The sequence below is a fragment of the Paramisgurnus dabryanus genome, chromosome 3 (assembly GCF_030506205.2).
Source record: "Paramisgurnus dabryanus chromosome 3, PD_genome_1.1, whole genome shotgun sequence".
Lineage (NCBI taxonomy): Eukaryota > Metazoa > Chordata > Actinopteri > Cypriniformes > Cobitidae > Paramisgurnus > Paramisgurnus dabryanus.
This window is the reverse complement of record NC_133339.1, coordinates 18,757,097-18,772,452: the sequence shown is the minus strand read 5'-3', so window position 1 is coordinate 18,772,452 and position 15,356 is coordinate 18,757,097. Positions and strand designations below refer to the sequence as shown.

The following is a 15,356-nucleotide window of genomic DNA, read 5'->3' as shown; positions in this document are numbered from 1 at the left end:
AAATATTATAATAAATAAATAAATCAATAAAATATATAAATATTCCCAAGTGCTGAAATAAACACAAATTAAAATTATTAAATGCTGTAGATTGGTGGTTCTCAAACTGCGGGCTGCAAATTGGTGCCAGGGGGCTCCAATTTTATAAAATATTTAATTTATCATAAAATTATGTGTAATTTATCTTCAGAAAATAAGGCTACTAGCCAACAGCAATACATTTTATAAATGAATGTTTTTTTTTTCATTCAAATTTTAAGTTTTAGAATGTTTTGTGATAAATTATTTTGGGGGGCAACAAAGGGATGCATTGTATGCAAAGAGGGCCACATGCCAAAAAAGTTTGAGAAATAGTGCTGTAGATATTGTTCATTGATAGTCATGTTAACTAATGCATAACTAACAAATACAAACTTATTGTAAAGTGTTACCAAAATGCTGAACATATGACTTTGCATGTAAAACTTTTCATAGTTAACACATATTGAAAATCCTATGTTGGGCAATTTAGTGTCAATAAAATCAACCATCACTGGTAGATAAGACAAATCTGGGTTAAATTTGGGTAAATTGGGACACATTGAGATGACTGTCAAAACATATCCCTGTGAACAGTACATGAATTCTCATACAATCTCACTCTACTTTAAATGTGCTTACTGCTTATTGTTAAAGAAAGTCTGGTTATTTATATTGTCCCTGCTTATCTAACCATTACAAAACTGGGATTTGGCCCATTTAAGTGAAATGATTTTTCATTCAAACCACTCTGCAATTCAAAAGCAGTACGCAGTATGATTGTATCCATATATTCAAGATAGCAAACAAAATTAAGAAAATATGAAATGCAATCCAAATAAAAATCCACAGGTCAGCAGCAAGAGCTAAGGCTGGGCAATACATACCAAAATTCATATCTCTGAGTGGTGGTATATGATAAATGTCTATATTTTCTGCACAGTGTTAAAATGCAAGTCAAAGTGTAATGTGAGATATCACAATCATCTTTTCTAAATGATGAAGATGAAATTCAAAATCATGGTTTCCCTCCCCATTTGAAAACACACAGCTGCACAACATGCAAACTAGTTTGAAAGCTAACACCTGAGCTCAGTGTACACTTCTGGAAGAGCTTCTTTTGCAAATGAGTGTCACATCCCATATCCCACTGGGAAAAATACAGATATACAAACAAAACTCGATATACTGCCCATGCCTAGCAAGACCCCAACACCACAACAAATCAATAATGAATAAATTGTCATAATAATGCTGTTGTGAAGACAATAAGAATCTGAAAAGTTCAATGGTGGAGCGATAGCGTCCTCTAGTGGGTATTGTCAGATTTAGAACAATTAAATTGACGTATAAAAATACATGATGGAAATATTTTGCTTTCAATGATGAAAGTAAGTAGTTTGTTACTAACGTCTCCTATATACAAGGGATTTTATTGCAGACTGCTTGACATTTTACCACTTGGAACCGCAACGGACGCACTCTTATATAACTCTACTTCTTTAAAGTACATCCTGTAATATTTCATCTTATCGCGTAATCAGATGCGATTGTTAAACAAAAACGAACACTGTTTCCTGTGTGCACACTTCAGTAAGTTAGTTAGTATGCATCTCAACGTACATATAATTTAGCTAAGTTGTTACAGTAAGTTAGTGGAGTTCTCGTTGTTGGGGTTCGTGACGCAACACGCACATTACGTTCAGGTACGTGTGTTCTTTTAAAACGTGTCATTACCTTGTTCTTTCAGTTGCGACGCTTTACAACTTCAAAAAAGGTAAAAATGTAAACATTAATATTATTTTGATATAAAAATGGTACAGTAGACACTGTATTTCATGTAGTCGTGGCCGAGTGGTTAAGGCGATGGACTAGAAATCCATTGGGGTCTCCCCGCGCAGGTTCGAATCCTGCCGACTACGAATCGTTTTTCGTTTAAGCTTTTATTTACTTTTGCTTGTAATACACATCGATATACTAATCAAGATCCTCTAAACGCTATCGGCCATTTTCTGAACATTTATTTTATACATCTGTACATTTGACGTTTAACTGGAAAACTTCAATTCTTTTAGCTGCCAGCAGGTGGTGCATTGGTGCTATGTGATTAAAAACTGTAACGAGTACACATACTAGTGATGGGACGATTCCCCGATTAGAGTTTAAATTATATGGACTCTAAATAAGTCAAGTGGAATGGGTTTGAGGAAGCAGCAGCAGGAAAGTCAAGGCTGTAGCTAAAATGCGGAACGGAGTTTAATTTATTAGTGCATTTCTATCTAGTGGAATGGATTTGACTGAAGGCGCTTTGACAAGTTAGAGAAAAAGTGAATGGGTCCAATATCAATACTCTTAAACTGGTCTTATAATTCAGACGCCCTTGCACAAATCCAATGTTTGGAAACTATCTGTACACTCTAAGAAAGAATGTGCAAATTTTTCACACATTGTTTTGTGTTGCTCAATTAAACCCATTTTATGTGTTATTTAAACACAGTATGTGTCATTGCGTGTTGATTTTGTGGTAAAATAAATAAAAAGACGACACAAGATGTGTTAAAAGAACAAGAAATGTGTTGTTCCAATAATAACACAGAGATGTGTCTAGTTAGGGACAACACATGTTTTAAGCGTGTACCATATTAAATTGCATAGCATCATATTTTTTCATTGCATCGTATCGCATCGGTAGCTGCTCATATGTATCTGTATCGTATGCTATGCATCAAGATGCGTATCGCATCAGCATCAGACTCAGTTATGGAGATGCACATCTCTAGTACATCTTGTAGCCGCAGGGCTTTTCAAACTTTTGTGGCTAGGGACCCCTTACAGGGGAGAAACATTTCCAAGGACAGTTGCTAAGCATATTCTAACCTTAAGGCATATTTTTACACATGTTTTATAGTGATTCAACTTATGCGTTTTTAAGAGGATTGTTTTGTTCAAATTAATACATTTGGACTTAAGGTAAATTAAAAAAGGTTTCATAAACTCAATAGCCTGGCATGGTTATTAGATATACACTCTTAGAACGAATATGTTAAAAACAACACACTACAGAATCCACCCATCTCTGTGTTATTATTGAAACAACACATTTTGTGTTACTTTTAACAAATCTTGTGTTATATTTTACCACAAAATCAACACAAAATAACACATAATGTGTTATAATAACACATAATGTGTTAGAAGCTTAACACACAAAGATGTGTGAAAATGAACACATTCTTTCTAAAAGTGTAAATATCCCCTTTCTAATAATATAACACAATTATATTTATTAAATTGTTTTTACCGACCTCCAATTAAGCATTGAGGACCACCGGGGTCACCGGACGCCACTTTGAGAACCCCTGCTGTAGCCTATTTTGTGTATATGGTCAATACTCCCCTTTTTTGCTTACATCACTTATTAATATATACATTTATATATGTGTGTGTGTGTGTGTGTGTCTGTAGTTGCAATTGATAGCAATGATATTACGCAGCGCCCCAAAATAGTCCTCTTTCAAAAATTCTAGGGGAGCTGGAAAATGAGCCTATTTTCAAAAAAGTGGGTTCTTTTAAGCCAGGGTTTGAAAAAGAAACTTACTGAGTTACCTGTTGTCTTAAAATGTTAAAGGTATTGCGGAGGATTTTCTTTTTTCGGGTGGATCATCAAGACTATTGGTCCTTCTAGTTGTCAATCAGGAGTGTTGCGCAATTGCATTTTTTTAAAAAGTGGAGAAGGCGGATCTTTTCTACAATTCGAGAAAATCCTCCGCTACACCTTTAAGTTTACTCAACGTAAAAACATTAGTGGACTCAAAAAAGTAAAATATTGCTGTCAACTAATATTTTTAGGTTGAATTAACTCAAAATTAAGGAAACCAGGTGTCTTACTTACACCAAGTTGCACCAACAAATCTTTTTTGTGTACCTTCTTGTTGCACTCCCAATTTTTACTTGAATTTACAATTAATTTTAACTGTTGACTAATGAGGAGTTATAAATTATAAAAATAAAGTTGAATTAGCTTAATAACTGCCTGGGTTTTATATTAATAGCGGTGAATTATCAAGAAATTTATATTTCTCAGCAAATAGTACATTCTGACTACAGAAATGTATGATCTGAAAACATTAGCTTCGCTTTGTTTTCCGTTTACCATAAAGTGACAAATCAAACATTTGGTAAAGAATAATTATTAAAAAACATGTAACACCAGATAACATACTTTTGTAAAGTTGGGGCTCTTACAGTGTAATATCTCCAAAAAATATGCTTTCCTTGCAAAATTTCACCAAGAATAGTTCACAAGCAGGAGTGATTTCTTTCTCTCTGACACCCATCGAAGAAATGCTGTTGATTGACACAAGTGGATTTTTTGGCATGACACACCTCAAGCAAATGGTAGAGATAGCTCAGTCAGCTTAGGTACTCCTGTCAATAAAATATTTTGACTAAAAATGTGCTCAACCATTTAGTTGAGAGGAAGCAAAAGGGTTAAGTACTTAATTTTTTTATCATTTAGCAACTCCTCACTAGTTAAAAAAGTTGAAATAAATAATCAACTTCTGAAAAAATGAAGTGCAACAAGGATTTTTTTTAAAGTGTAGAAAAAGGTTCTATGAAAACAGTAAAAATGGGCATTTGACTAAAAATTCCTTAGGGAACAAAAGAGGTTCCTATATAGCCTTCTACAAAGGGTTATATGATGCTTTTGGTTCCCCAAAGAACCTTTCAAAGGTTCCTAAAAGACCCATTTTATTTTAACGTATCAGTAATCAGAAGGGTTCTGTGGATCTATAGGTTCTTTATGGGACCATACAGCCCAATAAAGAACCCAACAGGAATCTGATGTAATTTAATGGTGGAATGATTTGGAATTAAAACTATAATGATCAATATGGACCCCAGCACTGCTTTTGTAGTTGGACTGCTCTTATCGTTTTTCCCTTCTAGCTGGGAAAGAAAAAGGAACAGCTAGCCGACATGAAAGATAAACGTGCCCCAGAAAGATCAGTGTTTGCATTTTGGACTACATTTGCATGGGCGCGGCAGAAGATTTCAAACCAACAGGGTTTTCTTTGTCAGACCTGATGACAGAACTGCTCTTACACGCTTAACCTTCCAAGATAGCACGATCACATACTGTGACCCTTATAACACAGAGCTGATACAATCAGAGGAGGAAAAACTACACGACAACTTGCATTGGTCATCAGACGAGTTATGATTGTAGGAAATACATTTCTTATTTAACGACAAAATCTGTAAAAATAAAAAGAACCAATCTTTATCATTAATACAATCACAGTTCACATCAGTGTCTGTTCCAAGAATACAATTCTTCCCCAGCCTACATTCTTAGAAGTATAATCCAATACACTTGAGGCTTAACATACAGCTAACTTCATATCCAGATATAGACCTCACCAGCTGCTTCTCTATAAAGCTTGAATGTCTGTTTAAATTGAATGTAACGACTACAATCAAATTAGTGGTGATTGTAACATCAGGGTCATTTGAAGGCTAAAGTCATCGATGGTAAAGCTCACTGGGTTTAAACATCGCCAAACTCAATATTACCACAGATAACTTCCTACTTTCATCCAGTGCTGCAGCCAGAAGGGATGTGACAACACCATATGGATAGTGCGAGGTTAAATGACCCGTGTTTCACCCGCAGCAGGAAGCAGGGCTTCGGCAAAGCGTCTAAGTATGCAATTATTCAAGCACTATGAAATGACATTTTATTGTGGCCACAAGCTGCTGGGTTCTTCAAACATCAAGTGGTCCACAAAATAAAAACTTTAATGTGCATCGGTAAATGTCAACATCTTCTGCTGTCACACTTCTGTGCGTATCAATACACAGCCGACTGGAATATATTATTGTCATTTCGAGCAAAATAAAGGCGGTCACAATAAATCTTAATGGATTAGACATATAAGCAAAAAAAAAAAACACAATCCAACAGAAATACTTCAGTGACAGTAGAGCAACATGTTCCATCCTGAAGCACAGTGATGGCCTTTAGGTCTGTGATTTCATAAAATCCACTCTTCGTAAGTAACTTTATCCTTATTATATGGGGTCCAAAAGCCCCTCATCATTGTACACCGTGTTCCAAATTGTTATGCACATGCCATTTTTGTTTATTTTTCAAATACAGTCAGTAAGTTTACAAATTTTATTTTACCCTCAACAGTTATATGACAGTGTGGATGCTATTCTATTTAAATGAAATAAAAATGTCAAAAGATACTTTAATACTTAATGCACTTTAACCAAATTTATAAAGATGCAATGGATTATAATGATCCAAAAACAGTTTTCTGAATGTGCTGCATGGACACAAAACAAACATTGTCCAAAAAACAAACACAATGTAAAATTAAAACTGCAAGCAGTGATGGAAGGGCCCTCGCACACCTGACACCGCCACGCCGTGGCATGAGAAGAATTAAAGGGAACAGTAGTAAATAGGCATTTAAGCATGTAAACATAGGTGAACCATTTAAAAGTGTAGTATAATGTGCCACATTTCCTGTTGCTAATTACAAATGACAGCGAGGTAGCATCGTGTAAGATAGCATGAGAGAGAGAGAGAGAGTGAGTGAGCGAGTGTGTGTGTGTATGAGTGACTACATGTAAATATTGGCACGTAGATGTGTTCTGTCCAGGACTCTTATCAATCATGTGAAGTTTGGTACAAATCTGACATTGCATTATCATTGTAAACATGTTACTTCCTGTTACCAGCTGGTGGCGCTATGACCGTAACTGACTATTGGCATCATAAGTGACTATCAGTGATGGGAGTAACGCGTTACTGTAACTCCACTATTTTTTTAAATCAAGTAACGCAATTACAATTACTGAAATTTAAATGAGTTCGTTACGCGCGTGACTCTATTTTGTAAAAAATAGACAAGACATATCTGACGTCGCAGGACTGTAGTTGGCGGCGCAATAATTCATTACACTTCATCATAGCTGACAGTGCATATAGAATGAACATGAAAAATCTAAACGGGACAACATACCTTTGTTTAAAAATTGTGCGCAAGTCATAATCCATCCGGTCTCATGTTTGTAAATTATCTTCACCAAGCAATCGCAGTATGACATCAACTTGCATTTGTAGTCCACAAAGGTAATAAATGTAAGAAATGATCATATATTCTTAGATGTTTACATCGGCTTCATGGAAGAGAACGATCCGCGATTGTTGTTTCCACTAAAATATTCACACTGCGGTGTACACCCGTGTTAAAACTCCATAGTATGTGTGAGCTCGCTTTTAGTTTTAGTTTCAGTCTCTCCGTATCCGAACAAAAAATCCACTCGCTCTGTGTCCATCTGACAAAACAATCCACTCGCTCTGTGTCCGTCCGACAAAACAATCCACGTAGCCTACTCCGTTTTCTGAATAAATATCTTCCTTTAATCCTGTGTATCATTTAAATCCAACAGAAAACAAACAATATATGACCAAAGAGCGCAGTCCCTGTGGCAAGCTTCACAAGCTGTGTTCCAATTCAAGTGCTGCACCCTACTAAGCATGCAATAAAAGGTGAGCACTTGCCCATTCAAGGCGCTCAGAAGTTCGCGAAGAGAACTGAAATGAGACGGTCTAACCTTCGGAGGACCCATAATTTGCCTCATCTGCTGCACACGCATCGTGCCTGTCAGCAGGACACAGCGGAGACGTTTCTAACTTATTAAAATAAATATGAAATCAGAAAAATTATAATTTATTTTAGAAAATTTGACATGTTGACACAATTGTCTCCAAATTTTTAAAGAGACACTACACAATTTTAACACATTTTATATTTTTGTAAACATGCAGAATATTTGTCTAAATGGTCTAAATGATATACATAAATAAACTAAGTTTAAATATTAAGATAATTTCTAACAAAAATATTCAAAGGTTGAATCTAAAGCAAAATAGGCTCTTACAGTATGTGATATATTAGAGTCTTATGTGTAAAATAGCCCATCCATATCATTTTACTGTTTGACTGTTCAGTACTGTTCATATTTACATTTAAAAAGCAGACATAAAAGTAACTTAAAAGTTACTTTTCTAAGTAACTAATTACTTTTGATATACAGTAACCGGTAGAGTAATTCAGTTACTTTTAAAAGAAGTAATTAGTAACTGTAACTAATTACTAATTTTTTAGTAACTTGCCCAACACTGGTGACTATTGACATGTAGATGTGTTCAGTCCAGGACTCTTATTAATCATGTGAAGTTAGGGAAAGATCGGACATTGCATAATCAGTGTAAACATGTCACTTCCTGTTGTCAGCTGGTGGCGCTATAACCATAAGTGACTAATGACATGTAGATGTGTTCAGTCCAGGACTCTTATTAATCATGTGAAGTTTGGGACAGATCAGACATTGGATAATCATTGTAAACATGTCACTTCCTGTTGCCAGCTGGTGGCGCTATAACCATAAGTGACTATTGACATGTAGATGTGTTCAGTCCAGGACTCTTATTAATCATGTGAAGTTTGGGACAGATCAGACATTGGATAATCATTGTAAACATGTCACTTCCTGTTGCCAGCTGGTGGCGCTATAACCATAAGTGACTATTGACATGTAGATGTGTTCAGGTCATGACTCTTAGCAATCATGTGAAGTTTGGGACAGATCGGACACTGTATGCCTGAGTTCCAGCAACCTGTTTCATAGCGAAACATCAAACTTTGGCTGGCCGAAACAGACACAAATTTTAATATAGAATCAAATCCTTCGCAATTTAGCATCACAAAGGCCTTAAGATGACACTCGCCAAATATGATGATGATCCGACGAAAACTGTAGGAGGAGTTAGTTAAAGTATGACTGCTGGAAATGAGAAAAACTGAGCCAAAATCTGAGAAATAATTCAAAATAGCTGACTTCCTGTTTGGTTTAGGGCGTTGCTCCAAGAGACTTTTTTGTAGGGCTTGTAATAATACATGAGCATACCGAAATTCGTACATGTAAGTTAAACACAGTCCAAGGGCTGCTTCATTCAATATTTGAAAGTGGCGCTAAAACATGTTCCTTCAGGTTGCCAGCTGGTGGCGCTATGGCTATAAATGAAAATTGTTATGTAGATGTGTTCAGGTCAGGACTCTTAGCAATCATGTGAAATTTGGGACAGATCGGACACTGTATGCATGAGTTCCAGCAACTTCCTGTTTCATTGGAAAACATCAAACTTTGTCGGGCCAGAACCGACACAAATTTTTACGTAGAGTCAAATCCTTCGCAATTTAGCATCACAAAGGCCTTAAGATGACACTCACCAAATATGAAGATGATCCGACGAAAACTGTAGGAGGAGTTAGTTAAAGTATGACGCCTGGAAATGACAAAAACTGCGCCCAAATCACAAAAATAACTCAGAATAGCTGACTTCCTGTTTGGTTTACGGCTTCGCTCCAAGAGACTTTTTTGTAGGTCTTGTCATGCTACAGACGCGTACCGAATTTCGTAATTGTACGTCAAACACAGTCCGAGGGCTGCTTCGTTGAAAATTTGTAGGTGGCGCTATAGAGCCATTTTCTCACGCCTAATTCTAAAGCATACACCACATGTAAATTTTCATCACTCTTGACATCTGTGCAAAATTTCATGAGTTTTCGAGTATGTTTAGGCCCTCTAAAGTCCCGCTGAAGTCGGAGAAAAAGAAAAATAATAATAACTCCTTGAAGAACAATAGGGTCCTCACACCCCGGTGTGCTCGGGCCCTAATAAATAATGTATTTACACAAGTTACATAATAATATATGAGCGTGACTTTAACTCTCCCATTCATTTAATTTGTAAGTATACAAGTATAGGTTTTCACCTTGAAGACACTAGTATTGCATCAAAAAGTTGATGTTTTGAATTATGGTGCTGTCCACATAATGATGCTCACAGGCTCTTAATAGGACTAAGATCAGAGGATGATGGTGGTCACACCTTGATTTCTTTCTTATTTTAAGCCCATATGAATTAATAGTCAGTGAGGCTTTTTGCAGCATGGATGGTGAATTAAAGTCATTTATTTCAGAAGACATGATTCCCTTTATATCCTATTGTAATAAAAACATATTTTTAGGAACTCTTCATATCTTCTAGATGCCAGTTTGACCCCCTCAGGGAACCTAACATCTATACTTTCCAATATTCCAGCCCAAATCATTACTCTGCCACCTCTCCCTAAAGTTACAGTCTTGTTTGAATATAGTGGCTATTCACCAACAATCCAGAATGACATTCATACTATTCAGTGTAATCGGAGCTCAAAGCAAATTTAATTTTTGCAAGTGTTGGTTTGTAGGAGAGGTAGAAATCCAGCTTTATGCACTGAAGGATGCCGTATTAAAGGGGTTCTGGGATTTCAGAGACACCAGCAAGTTTAAATACATGTTTGCTTCTTAACTTTGGCTTTTTATTGCTGCATTTTCCTAATATTTTCCTTAAATTTAAAACAAAAAAATTGCCTTTATATAGTCAAATCTTTCTGTACTGTGAATCACTCATAAATCTTATAATAGTTCAATGATTTTTGTTTAGGTCCACCAAATATAAATTGTTATAGGAAGTAATTTGCTTTTTAAGATAATGCACACTTTTTGTCTTTAGAAAGATCTTTTTTCATACCCATATTGCATGAGAACTGCACATTTTGCATATTTTTCAAAGTATTAAAGTATCTTTAACATTTTTATTTCATTTAAATAGAATAACATCCACACTGTCATATACGTGTTGAGGGCAAAATCAAATTTGTAAACTTACTAACTGTCAGTGTAGGGGGTAACGCATTACAAGTAACGTGCATTACGTAATAATTAGGGATGCACCGATAGGATTTTTTTGGGCCGATACCGATTTAAACAGACAACTTCTGGCCGATACCGATATTAAACACTTGTATACAATCCTATACAGTTGGTCTATTAGCTAGTTTATTTCTGCATCAAATTATTTTTACCGAACATGGATTGGATCTAATTAACATTCAACTGACCAACATAATAAGACACACAAAAAAAATATATTTTAAGACAACATGACAACCTTCAAAGGTGTTTTTTTGTTATTCAGCATTTCTTTTATAAACAATATTAACTCTTTTTTTTTTACATATAATGGATTTCTTTAAAAAACATAAATAATGCCAGTGCTATTGCTTTAAACAGTATAAATATTGCTACTTCAAAAAAAGTTGGAAAAGTATCGGCCTTTCTCGTGCTTTTGCCGATACGACGATGGTTTCAAATTCATAAAAAATCGGCCGATAAATATCGGTGGCCGATACATCGGTGCATCACTAGTAATAATTTTACTTTTCTAAAGTAACAAGTAAAATAACGCATTACTTTATAAATGTACAAAGTCATATTTGAGTTACTTTTTTAAAAAAAGTAATGAGAGTTACTTTTCAGTTTGATCATTTGTTTTATAAAAATAGTATACTGATCTAAACTGAAGATCAATGTACAATTACGCACTCTATGAGTGCGTGCCTGCAGTTTGAGTCAGAAACTGAGACGGGGGACAAGAGCTTGACCGTAAAATGTGATGAAATATGCAATTTCCGAATGCAGAACTTCTCAGTCATAAAAAACACCTGCAGAGCCTGAAAGAGATCAAGCCTTAGCCAAGGAAGAAAAAGTAATGCAAAAGTAACTTAAAAGTAACGTAAAGTAATTAGGTAACGCAATTAGTTACTTTTTTGGGGAGTAACACAATATTGTAATGCATTACTTTTAAAAGTAACTTTCCCCAACAATGCTGACTGTATTGGAAAAGTAAATAAAAATGGCATGTGCATAATAATTTGAAACGCGGTGTATAGGCCACCCATCCCACTAATAGATCACAGGAATGTACATTTACATGTATGCATTTGACAGACGCTTTTATACAAAGTGCATTACAAGGTATACATTTTTTCAACACGTGTTCCCTCCCATACTTGCAAAAGGTACAAACGTTGTCACCTTTTCAAAAAGTCCACTTTTGTACCTAAAAGGTGCGCACATTGGTACCAAAATGGTACATATTTGGACCTTTTTAAAAGGTACCATCCCAGTGAAAACATTTGTACCTTTATTTCTGAGTGTAATAATGTCACTGTGAGCATAAAAGTATAAAGTTGAAAGATAAAAGAAAAAAAGGGAGAAAATTAGTTCACACAATATGAAGTACTTGACACACGAGAGATGCTTTCTTTTTATAATTTCATTTTTATTCAAAAGAAACAAGGAATAAAGCAACAAAAAGTTAAGAAAAAGGCAAGACATTTAAATAGTAGGGACTGTGTATTCAGGTGTGGTCGAGAGCAGGGGGAAGGCTGGGGGACGCACACGATTTCTCACTGCGGGTCGGTCGAAGCCCAAAGCTCGGCCTACAGCAGTGAGCCACAGACACTGCGACACCAGAGAAAAAGGCACTAATCCAGAGAGAACATAAACATCACGAATAAAAATTTAAGGGATCAATAATACAAGGGAGGGACGTAAAAGAGGCAAAACAAACGACACAAAAAAACGAATCGAAACCAAAACCAAAGAAACTTCATTATTCATATACGAAAACTCTCTGGTTTCTTTCTTTTCACTGGCTTACCGCCAGTTTCTCAGCGATTCAACACCAAACCTCATGATTTTCACGAATGCAATATGTGTATGGATTTGGACACTGTACATAGACATGTCATTATAATCATGCAACTGTTGGTCTAGTCCTCCCATCTTGGTTCCCTGGTGAAGTCTACAGAGTGATGTCAGCTACATTCACATCCTAACACAAACAAAAGTGGCTGCAATAAATACATCGGCTTAAAACGGTGGCTAGCCTTGTGGATTTCACATTAGATCAACCGCCTGCGTTTATTTCATGCACGTGGAAGCTTATTAACAAATCCACTCACCCATATGTCAAATCGAATACATGATGCGTTAAACACTATGGTGTTGCGTCTGACAAATCTCAGATATTTATAAAATGACACAGACGAGTTAGCGTGTCCCCGAGCTACTCGGTTTCATCCACCCTCTTAGAAAAAAAACATAATTTACAATTTGGAAAAAAATAAGGAAAATAAAAAAAGTGTTGAAGAGGTAAAACGGACAGACACATACAAATATATATAATATATATATATTCTTAAAAAAATGGATTCTCTCTATAGGTGATTTTTTTCCACAGCCCAGATGTACAATTTGCAATTTTACGTTTTATATGTTTTTCAATTTTTTTTCTTTTTAAAAACAGCTTTAGGATTATAAAGAGATTTAAACATGCAGCCGAAAACAAAAACAAAACAAAGAGGAAAACAAAAAACTATATGCAGACAACAACAGAAGATAAAAGCAGCAGATAAATCTACAGACAGAATGGCTGTTGTTTTAATTTATGCTCCGTGTACTACGCTAAGATTCAGCTTTTGTTTTTACCCTACCAGCTCAGTCTTGACTTGCAAGCGTTCTTGAAGACATAAAAAAATTCTCAGGAATTATAGTTTCGCCCAGGCACCTCCGGCCTCTCCGCCACTTATTTTTCTCCGTTCTTTCACGATTTCCATCATTCTTCTGTGCAACGTTGGATTCACAGGACTTTAAGGGTGTTGAAGGGGAAATACAGGGTAGTCTGATTGTATGTGAATGTGAAGGGCCGTTAATAATTCGTTTACTAATTGCTCGAGGTTTTACATGTTCCGGCTAACAGGCGTGACGTAGTTGCGTGGGAACATGCCGGTTTGCCCGTGACAGGCGCCCTTCCACCAGTTGGGGTCAGAGTTGTCCAGGACCTGAATGAAGTCTCCGCGTCTGAAGCCGAGCTCTCCGTCCTCCTGCGGGTCGAAATCGAAAAGTGCCTGCACGTACGTTGGGTGCTGCTGTTAAAAAAAAATTTAAGCGAGTAAATGACATGAAGATGATGCACTTTTACTTCATAGCACACACAGAAAAAAACTAATAAGATTTTTAAAAGGGTGAACTATTTGCCGTCTTTAATGGATTTTCAGGGTTGTTTTTTTATAACTTTTACCTAAAATGCTTGTTGATCATTTATGTTACATACTTTAAATATAATCTAAGTCATAAGTAGCACTAATATATTTGTAGCAATAGCTAACAATACATTGTATGGGTCAAAATTATTGATTTAAAAATCATTAGGATATTAATGATCCATGAAGATATTTGGTAAATTTCCTACTCTCTGTAAATATATCAAAAATGTGTTAATCATTAGTAATATGGTTGCTTTAAAAGGCAAATTTCTCAATATTTTGATTTTCCTTTCTTTTTTTGCACCCTCCTATTCAAGATTTTCAAATTTATTGTCCAATAAAGTCGCACGGGTATATTTGTAACAATAGTCAACAAAACATTCTATGAGTCAAAATTATCATATATATAATTGATTTAATATAAATATATTTAAATTATTATATAATTTTTATGCCATTAGGATATTAACTCTTTTCCTGCCAGTGGTTTAAAAAAAAAAGTTGCTAGCCAGCGGCGGCATTTTTCACGATTTTCACAAAAGTTTAATGCCTTCCAGAAAATGTTCTTCTTTAAATATATAAACATACAATATATCAAATGAAAGAACAGACCCTCTGCTTAACAAAAAAACAGTTTCACACTATCTTCATTTGTTCTCTTTTTATCACCTCTCAAATATGTGTAGGTTTCTTTAAAAAGAAAAAATTTTGAGCAAAAGGTGATAATCACATTTTTGTAAAGGTGAGATAAGATTGAGAATGATAATCAAAACATACACAGAGTTTTTACTGTTTTTGGACCTGTGGATGCTTCAGTGCAGAGCCGATCCTCCCTATACGCAGGCTACGCAAGCTGCGTAGGGCTCCACACCACTAGAGGGCCCCCTTGTTCTTAACCAGCTGGCGAGTGACATCATTGTGCCACGAGAGCCATTGGAAGATGAGTCTGATCTCATGATACTTTAATTCCAAATGTCAGTCCATCTATGCAGCTCCACATGCGGTTGACCCGCCTATCAACATGCGTCTTTATTCGGATATGATTGAAAGCTATCCGCCCGGAGCAGAAAAGACAAGCGCCGTGAAGGTGAAGTAAAAAGATTAAAAAAACGTTAATGTTTTAAATTCCTATTTAGTCTTGCCTAACCATGCAATGGATTTATAACAAACACTGCACTCCAAATCCCTAGATTCAGTTTTAGTCCAGTGTGTTTTGTTAGAAATGCTTGTACACATTAATAATCAAAATCTTAATACACATTTATTCATGCAAGATGTAGTGTGAGTCCTGTTAGCATTTTAAAACAATGCACATCACGTC

At 35.7% G+C, this 15,356-nt stretch overlaps 1 protein-coding gene, 1 long non-coding RNA gene and 1 other non-coding gene across 7 annotated transcripts in view; 2 read left to right on the top strand and 1 right to left on the bottom strand.

Annotated features, from left to right (window-relative positions):
- The first annotated feature begins 1,858 nt into the window (after positions 1-1,858).
- On the top strand, positions 1,859-1,940 carry trnas-aga (transfer RNA serine (anticodon AGA)). Its single transcript has one exon. It is a non-coding gene; the product is annotated as a tRNA-Ser (tRNA).
- Positions 1,941-10,801: 8,861 nt separating this feature from the next.
- On the top strand, positions 10,802-13,250 carry LOC141281925 (uncharacterized). Its single transcript, XR_012336343.1, has 2 exons — positions 10,802-12,004; positions 12,053-13,250. It is a non-coding gene; the product is annotated as an uncharacterized lncRNA (long non-coding RNA).
- grb2b (growth factor receptor-bound protein 2b) overlaps positions 12,247-15,356 on the bottom strand; it is a 43,933-nt gene continuing 40,823 nt past the window's right edge. For 3 of the 5 annotated variants that reach the window (XM_065252885.2, XM_065252887.2, XM_073813861.1), the window contains one exon: positions 12,247-13,918. In XM_065252885.2, the coding sequence (XP_065108957.1) occupies positions 13,730-13,918 (189 nt within the window). In that variant the 3' untranslated portion in view covers positions 12,247-13,729. The remainder of the gene's footprint in view (positions 13,919-15,356) is intronic. The other 2 variants (XM_065252886.2, XM_065252888.2) reach the window with 1 other exon arrangement.